Genomic DNA, 10,292 nt, shown 5'->3' with positions numbered 1-10,292 from the left:
AGAGTACCAGTTAAATACAGAAAACCTGCAGTGTGTTAGACACTGCAGCAAGAGCGTGTTGTTAGGGATGTTTTTATGTATTGATATACATCCTGCTGTTCTGTTTACTGAAAGATGGTGACATTGATTTTATCCTGGCCCCCGCTGTGGGATCTCTTACCACAGCAGCGACTGGCACCGGCCAAGGACCTAGCACCTCCACAATACCAGGTGAGGACATACTGCTTATTTGATTATGCTCTAGAAAGAAAGTGATCTCAAAAGCTAGCTGTCTTTGCTTGTACAGACTTTCTGCATATGAAAATGCTTCTTATCAGGCGAAGATTGGCTTGAAGCAGAATTTCACAAGTGTGCAGAAAGTAAATGAAGCACCATGCTGTGTTTTATGTTAAAATTATTTTTACCTGGGGAATGACAAATATGTAAAACTATGGTAATCAGTATGAAATTGGGATTACTCTATTTCAGAATGTAATTTGGAACTGAAATTTACAGTACTTCAGTGAAGTATTGCTGGAGCCAATGAATAGTCAGACTGCTAATTAACCACCCCAGTGAAACACTGAATTATTTGCTTTTGGCAGGTAGAAATTTTTTGAGGAAAAACTGCTTCTCTGCAATTTTTTTTTTTCTCATTACAGGTCCTTCTACTGAACCATCTGTGGTGGAATCAAAGGATCGGAAGGCAAATGCTCATTTCATACTGAAATTGCTCTGTGATAGTGTTGTTCTACAACCTTATCTTCGAGAACTGCTGTCAGCTAAGTAAGGATTTTGATATGAATTTGTGCTATCCTTTGTAATGTTATATCACCTGAAATTTATTACATTAGAAGCCTTTTTAGAAAGGTTATTTAAAGGCCTGTTTGTCAAAAATGGAAAATATTAGAATATCAGCTGTGTTTGTGTCCTGCCACCCTTTAAAAGCAGGTCTATTTCACAGAACTAAAACAAACAAGAATGCTTATTCACTCTGTGGCTTTTCTGTTTGCACTGTTTAGCAGTGCTAAGTTTTCATATATTTGTGTCCTACATCCTCAGTGTTCTAACTTGTCTCTTGGACTTTTTCCCCCTAGGGATGCAAGAGGCATGACACCATTCATGTCAGCAGTTAGTGGCCGAGCATATCCTGCTGCCATTACAATTCTAGAAACTGCACAGAAAATTGCTAAAGGTACAGCAGTTTCAGGAATTATTAGCATATGGTTTCCTTCTGAAGTTTGGCATGTGTGCAGAATCATCATTAACACTGTATATTGCTGCATGTTTTGAAGATTTTTGCTATTATGGATTATCTTCCTCTTTTGTAGTGTGTATATTTACAGTAGATTTCTGTGAATATCATTGCTTTTGTGTTCTTTATAGTCTTTTCAGCATTTCATTGCTTTACAAACCAGTGGATTAAGGCACTTGCCAAGCTGGATCCTGTTTCTGGAAAGACTTGTATACAGTCAAATAGGTTGTGACTCTCTTTCAGTGTTGGTGTTTAATTGTTTAAGAGAAATATGTGAAATTGAATTTAGGTAGAAAGTTAAGCAGATTAATCCTTGTCACATCACAGTTCTATAGGACTGTGTGTATTCCTTTTAAGAATATTGTCCATAGTCCTTCACAGTGGCAGTCCACAGAATCAATTAAATGGAGTAAAATATCAGTGAGTCTGTACCTGAGGAAGAGTTGATGGTTACGTTTTTTCAGTCAGGAATTTTCAGCAACTTCTATCAAAAATAATGTGACAAGTAGAAAGCTTTCTCAAAAACCTGTGACAGATTTTAGTCAGACTTCCACCTCTGTATGAGATTCTGTGGTGGCAGACGTGTGTCAAGTGCAGATTCTGTTGTGGGTTTTTGTTACCTTTGGGGGTTGTTTTTAACACTCTTATTCTGTTGATCTTCTAGCTGAAGCAACTTCCAGTGAAAAAGAAGATGATGTGTTTATGGGAATGGTTTGTCCTTCTGGTACAAATCCAGATGACTCCCCTCTGTATGTTTTGTGTTGTAATGACACATGCAGTTTTACCTGGACTGGTGCAGAACACATTAACCAAGTAAGTTTCGGTTGGTCTTTGTTTGGTACTTAACGAAGTTATCAGGAGTGTGTTTCAGCCATGCATTGTGTTAGTCAACTGCTCTGATTTTTAAATGATTAATTGCATTGTTTAAATTACTGTAACTTTTAACTCTGGGAGGGTTACTGCCTCCCTGAATTGCTTTCGAATTGCTCTCGAAGCTGACTGCTTTCCCAGACATGGCTGTTCGTGGGTGTGGCTTTTCCCTCTGGCTAACTTTGACAACAGTTTCGATGGACACAGCTCTGAAAACACTGAGGATTCTGACTGGCAACAGTTTCACTTTCTAGAACTGGCCTACTTCTAAGTGAAGACATCGGTTTCAAGAAGTGCAGTGTTATTGGAAGCTGAAATACTGTGAGATTGCAAGCACTGTAGGGAGAAAACTACGCATAATATTTTTGGAATTTTTTTGTAGGATATATTTGAATGCCGAACATGTGGCCTGTTGGAATCACTTTGTTGTTGCACAGAATGTGCAAGGGTCTGTCACAAAGGACATGACTGCAAGTAAGCATTGTGTTCTGTTTCTTGTAATTAAATCAATACTTCGTGGTTTCCTTTGTTTGCTGGTAGTTAATAAGCTTTTTCCTTGTTTGAAGTGTTCTAGTCTTAGAGAATGGAAGATTAATAAAATACTTGAAATATGTTTTTTCTTTCTAATCTGGAAGGTTTATTTTATAGGTCAGAATTAAAAGAGTAACCTGAAGCATTCTTGTACTTTTCAGTTTGTAGTATTTAGAGTAAATGAGTCATTCTGAGCCCCTCAAAGTGCCTAATAGTCTAAGAATATTGTTTCTAAATAATACCATTTTGGGTGCCCCCAGGAGTTTTCTGAAGCCAGTGAATCCTGATGAGAGATCAGTCCTGTGAACTTTCAGAAAGAAGTGCAGAATATTAATCTCTTAAGATCAGCTGTAGTAAAGGGAAAAGTGAGCAAGCAGTGAAGAAGTCTGAGATGAACCTGGCCTAAAGCTTTGAAGCTGCTGATGTGTTGTGCTGCTGTTATAGGGTGTAAATGTTACAGTATTAATATCTTAGCTATAATAAGCTAACAGATACAGTTGGAAAGATATTCTCAGCACTCAGTTACTGAGATTTTGCTGCATGTCATGAGGATTTCCAATGTAACTTTCTTGGATGGAGGCTGTTTCTGGGAAGAATAAATGGTCTTGAATGAGTTTTACTAAGGAACTATGAAAAGCTCTGTAGTGAATCTGCCCTCTTAAAATGAGTGTAAGAAACACAAATAACAAATGTCAAATGTTGCCACATACAAACTCCGCATTTCTCTTTTAAGCTAGGTTTTGTCATGAGGATTTCCAATGTAACTTTCTTGGATGGAGGCTGTTTCTGGGAAGAATAAATGGTCTTGAATGAGTTTTACTAAGGAACTATGAAAAGCTCTGTAGTGAATCTGCCCTCTTAAAATGAGTGTAAGAAACACAAATAACAAATGTCAAATGTTGCCACATACAAACTCCGCATTTCTCTTTTAAGCTAGGTTTTGGGTTCTTGCTGCTAAACAAAAAACTTTTTTTGGAATGTTAATAAACACTAGCACCCTCAGCTTGTGTAAAAAATCTTTGGTATGCTGCTGAGCAGTGCTGATGCTCACCTTTTCTGTTTCTTGTAGGCTCAAACGAACATCTCCAACAGCCTATTGTGATTGCTGGGAAAAGTGCAAGTGTAAAACACTAATTGCTGGACAAAAATCTGCTCGCCTTGATCTCCTGTACCGCCTGCTTACCACCACAAATCTGGTTACCATGCCAAATAGCAGGCAAGTTCATGTTTGCAGTGACTAGGGCAGAACATTTTTAATTGTATTTATAAATATATGTGGTATATCATATTGCCACTAAAATTTTTTCCATTACAGGGGAGAGCACCTGCTGTTGTTTTTAGTACAGACAGTTGCCAGGCAAACTGTAGAACACTGCCAATACAGACCACCTAGAATTAGGGAAGATCGTAATCGTAAAACTGCAAATCCTGAAGGTAAGAGCTGTTTCAGTTAAATAAATGACAAATGCTCTATTTCAGTACCTTTTTCTTATTTGTATGGGGTTGTTTTGTCTTTTTAGATTCTGATATGCCTGATCATGATTTAGAACCTCCTCGTTTTGCTCAGCTTGCTTTGGAACGTGTCTTGCAGGACTGGAATGCACTGAAGTCCATGATCATGTTTGGCTCCCAGGAAAACAAAGACCCGTGTGTATTTACACGTAGTTGTCAATGTAAAGTTTGGTCTGATATTGCAGACCTGGTGACTTACATAAATTTATTTCCTTTCTTTCTGTTTTTTTTTCCAAGTCTTAGTGCAAGCAGTAGGATAGGTCATCTTCTGCCTGAGGAACAAGTTTACCTTAATCAGCAAAGTGGAACTATTCGCCTGGACTGTTTTACACACTGCCTTATTGTCAAGTGTACTGCAGACATTTTGGTAAGCACTCTTAGCCATGTTTTACTTAAATTTTCTGAATAATAGGAGATTATATCTCAGGGCATACACTTGGGGACTAATTTGAAAGTAACTTCAGGTTAGCCTTTGTTTTGTGAATTTATGCTGTTAGGACTGTGATCTCCCTTTGAATCTTAATCTGTCTTGTTTCGTGCTTCTAAACCCACCACTACTTGGTTCCAATGACCTGTTTCTTCAGCTCTTAGATACTTTGCTGGGTACTCTGGTAAAGGAATTACAAAACAAGTATACACCAGGACGGAGAGAAGAAGCTATTGCTGTTACAATGAGATTCCTGCGTTCTGTGGCAAGAGTGTTTGTCATCCTTAGTGTGGAAATGGCTTCCTCCAAAAAGAAAAAGTAGGTGGTGATGTCTGTGTTGATTGTAGTGGAGTGGTGTGGTGTTTTGGGTTTTTTTTGTACTTCTTCTTTAATTAAATATATATTCTCTTATTAAATGAGTTGATGCAAATCAACAATAGGCAGAAACATCTGAATTAATTTGTGGTCTATAGAGAGATGTGGAAAGATGCAAACCTCAAGACTGCACAGTAGCTGGTGGTATGTAATGTAACTTTTTAATGCAGGGCTTGTTAAACTGACATATTCATACTGAACCTTTCTCTTTGCACTGTTAGGATTTTTGGAAGTAGGTTTTTTTAAACATACTAAAATTACAATCTATGGTGGGTTGTCAGTAGTAGGTTTAGATATCAAGTCTTAGTCTTGAATTATTGAATGATAAATGTTTTTAACTGACCTGAATAGCTGTGCGTATTGTTGCAGTACCCACAGATACAAATACCTGTTTGAGATAATTTTTTTCCTCAAAAAGTCAAGACAATTAGTATTGCCATTAAGTCTTTTTTTGGGGAAAAAAAGACTTATTTGACCTTTATTTTTCTCTTTCTTTTCCCCCAGCAATTTTATTCCACAACCAATTGGAAAATGTAAGCGTGTGTTCCAGGCATTATTGCCCTATGCTGTTGAAGAATTGTGCAATGTAGCAGAATCTCTAATTATTCCAGTCAGGATGGGAATTGCTCGTCCTACAGCACCCTTTACCCTTGCTAGCACTAGTATAGATGCCATGCAGGGAAGTGAAGAACTGTTTTCTGTGGAGCCTCTGCCACCCAGACCATCATCTGACCAGTCTAGCAGGTAAAATTTGTTAAAGCTCAGTGTTCCTTCTTTTCAGAGGCTTGTTAAAGGTGGGTTTGTTTTGGGTTTTTTTGTTACTTATCCATTAAGTGATGTCCAGAGGTACAAATCTACTGGTTTTTAAGTGGGTTTATTTTTATATTTCTTTTTTTTTTTTTCTTTTTTAAAGTTCTAGTCAATCTCAGTCATCTTACATCATAAGGAATCCTCAGCAAAGACGAATCAGCCAGTCACAACCAGTTCGTGGCAGGGATGAAGAGCAAGATGATATTGTTTCAGCAGATGTGGAAGAGGTTAGTTGCCTGTTTTTTCTTCTCATGCGTTAGCACATGCTTTTAACATCTGAACCAGAAATTCATGCATCAAGACCTGATTTGCAGAAGATGTTGGATAGTGCCTGATGTGAAATCCTGCTGTGTTGTAAGCATTTTGTTTTTGTAGAACTTTGTAATTGTTGCTTTCTATCCAGCAGTGATTAGTCATTTCAGAGTATCCTAAGTGCCTTGCATTTGACAGAATTACAGTATGATTTGAAATACTAATAAATATGTCATTTTCCTTGTGTATAAGTTATAATTCCTTTTTAAAAACATTTTAAAGTCTTGCAGCACATCGGTGCTCTTATATAGGTTCTGTTAGAGAGCTAGAGAGTCTTTTACCAGGCTGATGCCTCTTCAGCATTTAGAAACTGATTCTGGGTTTTACAGTCAGTTTTACCTTTTCAGCGTTAAAATCTAATGTCCAATGGCTGTTCTATTTGTGGACCTGTGTTTTTTTTTTTTAACACAGCACCATAGACTGTTCAGCCATGTACAACTCCTGTGGCTGTAAATTCAGTTTTTATTCACATCAGTTCGATTCTGAGGTCATCTTTGTAAGATGTGTCTATTGTTTCTTGGTTTTTTAATCAAGTTTTGCACTGTTTCTGGAAACAAGTAGATTATTTTTGATGTGAAAGATAATCTAGCATAAAATTGCAATGCTCTTTACAGGTTGAGGTGGTTGAGGGGGTAGCTGGTGAAGAAGACCATCATGATGAACAGGAAGAGCATGGTGAAGAAAATGCTGAAGCAGAAGGACAGCACGACGAGCACGATGAGGATGGTAAGTATAACGTACATTGTGCACATTACTGCTTGAATGAGAAAACTGCATCAAACATAAAGGCATGTTTGGAGTCACCAGTGATGATGATTTGGGAGATTTGCATGAGTAGAGAGAATCCAGTTTTTTCAGACTGCACATCTCGCAGAAGGAGATGAGTAAGATTATAAATAACTTGTAGGAGGCAAGTACACAAACATGTTTATTGTCCTCTTTTTGCATGAGAAAATAATACTAAGGTCCCAAAGAATTAAAAAACCAAAGGCATCAAGTATTATTATATTCTTAGTTAACAATATGTATTTTTCCTTTTGCATTTCCTACTGTGAAATGTTGTTGCCATAAAGTACTTGCAGAACTAAAAAAATAGTCTCACCCTTGTATGGCTGATGATGCAATCATGGCTGTGGTAGATGTAGTCTCAAAAGGCATTAGAGTCATGGTGAGCTAGTTCTCAAACTAATCACAGAGTATTAAATTATAGTTCAATATTAGTTGTTGAATATACTTGTGCAGTACAGAGTGAGAGGGCTGGGGGTCACTCACTAATTGCTGGAAAATAAGAAAACATGCTCCAAGTGCTGTTGTGTGACTGCACTGCGTATGCCTTAACTTCTGTAGTAAGAGGCTCTGGGTTTTCTTTAATATGCCTTATATGAGTCACTCAGGTCAATCTATTTTTGTCTCTTTCTAAACATGAGATGTTTTGTATATTGCTTTTATAGGCAGTGATATGGAGTTGGATTTGCTAGCTGCTGCTGAAACGGAAAGTGACAGTGAGAGTAACCACAGTAACCAGGACAATGCAAGTGGGCGCAGAAGTGTTGTCACTGCAGCTACTGCTGGGTCAGAAGCAGGTACACCACGTCTTCCTGTGTTTAATCTAGCTGCATAAATTTAGGATTAAGTACTCTCCTTCTTCCCCATGTTTCATCTTTTTCCTTTGCTTTCCCTTTGCTGTAATAGTAAGGTACTGTGCAGACTTCTTGCACAAGAAAATGCGTTAATTATGTGACAGAATTTTTTGCTCTTGTGGAACTTCTGCATGTGTTGACCACATATTATCTTGCACTCTTATGAAGTGAAATGAAGTGTTCTCACTTGTGTTTTAGTGTAGAAGTGTAAAACAATGGTTTGTGGTTTAAAATAATACACAAAACCCCAGCAGTCATTGTAAGGCTCTTTGAGAGCAACTGTCCTACTGTCCAGTTTGGAAGCATAATTTTTAGAATTCAGTCCCTAGGAGTAGAATCAGTGAAGAATTTTGAAGGTCAAATTACTTCTTAATTTATATTTTGAAATGTAAGTAATCACGCTGCCTTTTCATGAAACCTGTACAATATAAGGCTAATTTATTCAACATTTTCAGTAGTGGTACTTGAACATTTTCAGTATGTGTAGTTTCTTCACATGGAAAAAGCTGACAATGCTGACATGATACATGTATTTGTGCACAGATGTGCAGTTGTCAGTTATTGTTGATTGCTTATTTTTCCTCAACAGGAGCTAGCAGTGTTCCAGCATTTTTTTCTGAAGATGACTCTCAGTCAAATGATTCCAGTGACTCTGATAGCAGCAGCAGTCAGAGTGATGACATAGAGCAGGAGACCTTCATGCTTGATGAGCCTCTGGAGCGAACCACAAATAGCTCCCATGCCAATGGTGCTGCCCAGGCTCCCCGTTCCATGCAGTGGGCTGTACGGAATACCCAAAACCAGAGGACTACTAGCACAGCTCCTTCTAGTGCGTCCACCCCAGCAGGCAAGTCTGAATGAACCATGCATGAATGTTAGTTAGCTCTGGCTTTGTTCCTCCCTCCGTTTTTGTTTATTCTCTTAAGGGTGAAATCTTATCTCTTTGTCTTAAAAGGACAGTGCTGACCTATCTTGTTCCAGTTTTGCTTTTGAATTTTAAAAAAAAGGAAAGGTTCTGTTACAGTTCTTGGGAAAATACGAGAATGCTACTGTAGCTAGTAATTTTTTGCTGGTTGAAGTTGTGATATCAGTAATATTTACAAGTTTATTTCTGGAAAGCTTCATTATATCAGTCAATACACAAAACATAGCGAAGATTAAATTAATTCATTAATGTTATACCTTCTTTTTTGTTCAGCAAGTTCAGCCCTGATTTATATCGACCCATCAAACCTCCGTCGGAGCGGCACCATCAGCACCAGTGCTGCAGCAGCAGCTGCGGCGCTCGAGGCCAGCAATGCGAGCAGCTATTTGACATCTGCAAGCAGCTTAGCAAGAGCTTACAGCATCGTGATACGGCAGATATCTGACCTGATGGGTCTGATTCCCAAGTACAATCATTTAGTGTACTCCCAGATCCCAGCTGCAGTGAAGCTGACTTATCAAGATGCAGTTAACTTGCAGGTAAGGGCTTGCAAATTTCTGGAGAGAAATATAATTTTGATACAGCTGGGGTTGTTTTAGGTAAAATTGTAGAATTCTTGAGACTGAAAGTGACTTGAGTATTGTCTAGTCTAAATTCCATTGAGGGATAACAGGAGGAGGCTGCTCAGGTCTCTGTCCAGTTAAGTTTTGAATATCTCCAAGGATGGAGGTTCCACAACTGCTCTGGATAACCTGTTAAGTGTTTGAAAACTCTTACAGTAAAAAAGGATTTTTCTTGAGTTTAAATGGGCTTTCCAAGTATTTCAATTTGTGCTTTTTGCCACTTGTCCATTCACTAGGTATCACTGAGAAGAAGTCTGGCTTTTTACCTTTTTATCAGGTATTTAAACACACTGGCAAAATCCTCCTGAGTTTGTTTCTCTCAGCTGGAGCTCTCAGCCTCTCTGCATGTCAGAGATAGTTTAGGCTACAGTTACTGTGGTTCTTAATTCCATTAAATTGTTAATATTTCACACACATATCTTCTTTCAAAAAAAGGACCTTAAGTTGATTTTGTTTTAACTAAGTCTGGCTTATAATAAACAGTTAAGTCAGAATTGAGCTAGTGATTTCTGATAGAGATCTGTTGCCATATTCTTTTTGATGCGAACTGTTAGGTCCATATAAGGAGGTTGCTAAGGGCCAGATAATTAAATGAGAAGATTTGTTCAAGTAGATGTAGTGTTCAGTGTCCCTTCCCTCAGGGACATGATCATCCTTTCCCTCTTATGTACATATTTTTTGGTACAGTGGTCTTGACTGTCGGTTTTTGAAAGTATATGTAAAATGCGTCTTGGAAGGGAAGACTGGTGTCTGACATATATTGAAGTAAGTTGCAGAGACTGACAACCCAGAAAGTATGTATCAGCTTGTATGTGGGCATAGTGCATAGAGTGAAATCATCTGTACTGAATTTAGTACAAAAAAATCAAGTGATGCTGTTTTCTGTTAGTAGTGCTGTGTGCTGGAATGTGAAAACCTGATTGACTATATTCAGTTGTAACTGAGCCACATAGTACTTGTATGGCTCTGTTTTCCCAGTATGATGGAAGCAAAAGGCTTCGGATTTGGGAGAGGAAGGTTTTGAAGATATTCT

General features: G+C 38.1%; 1 protein-coding gene across 1 annotated transcript in view; it reads left to right on the top strand.

The window, feature by feature from the left end:
• The window catches only part of UBR5 (ubiquitin protein ligase E3 component n-recognin 5), a 64,552-nt gene that overhangs the window by 38,013 nt on the left and 16,247 nt on the right, over positions 1-10,292 (top strand). Inside the window, exons 24-39 of the mRNA XM_009069318.1 lie at positions 115-210; positions 642-765; positions 1,077-1,174; positions 1,899-2,047; positions 2,487-2,578; positions 3,705-3,851; positions 3,951-4,069; positions 4,156-4,282; positions 4,385-4,514; positions 4,732-4,892; positions 5,454-5,693; positions 5,863-5,986; positions 6,686-6,797; positions 7,523-7,654; positions 8,301-8,558; positions 8,910-9,175. Coding sequence (XP_009067566.1) covers positions 115-210; positions 642-765; positions 1,077-1,174; positions 1,899-2,047; positions 2,487-2,578; positions 3,705-3,851; positions 3,951-4,069; positions 4,156-4,282; positions 4,385-4,514; positions 4,732-4,892; positions 5,454-5,693; positions 5,863-5,986; positions 6,686-6,797; positions 7,523-7,654; positions 8,301-8,558; positions 8,910-9,175 — 2,375 coding nt within the window. The remainder of the gene's footprint in view (positions 1-114; positions 211-641; positions 766-1,076; positions 1,175-1,898; positions 2,048-2,486; positions 2,579-3,704; positions 3,852-3,950; positions 4,070-4,155; positions 4,283-4,384; positions 4,515-4,731; positions 4,893-5,453; positions 5,694-5,862; positions 5,987-6,685; positions 6,798-7,522; positions 7,655-8,300; positions 8,559-8,909; positions 9,176-10,292) is intronic.

This window comes from Acanthisitta chloris, unplaced genomic scaffold (genome assembly GCF_000695815.1).
Source record: "Acanthisitta chloris isolate BGI_N310 unplaced genomic scaffold, ASM69581v1 scaffold27882, whole genome shotgun sequence".
Taxonomy (NCBI): Eukaryota; Metazoa; Chordata; class Aves; order Passeriformes; family Acanthisittidae; genus Acanthisitta; species Acanthisitta chloris.
This window is presented reverse-complemented; position numbering and strand designations above follow the sequence as displayed.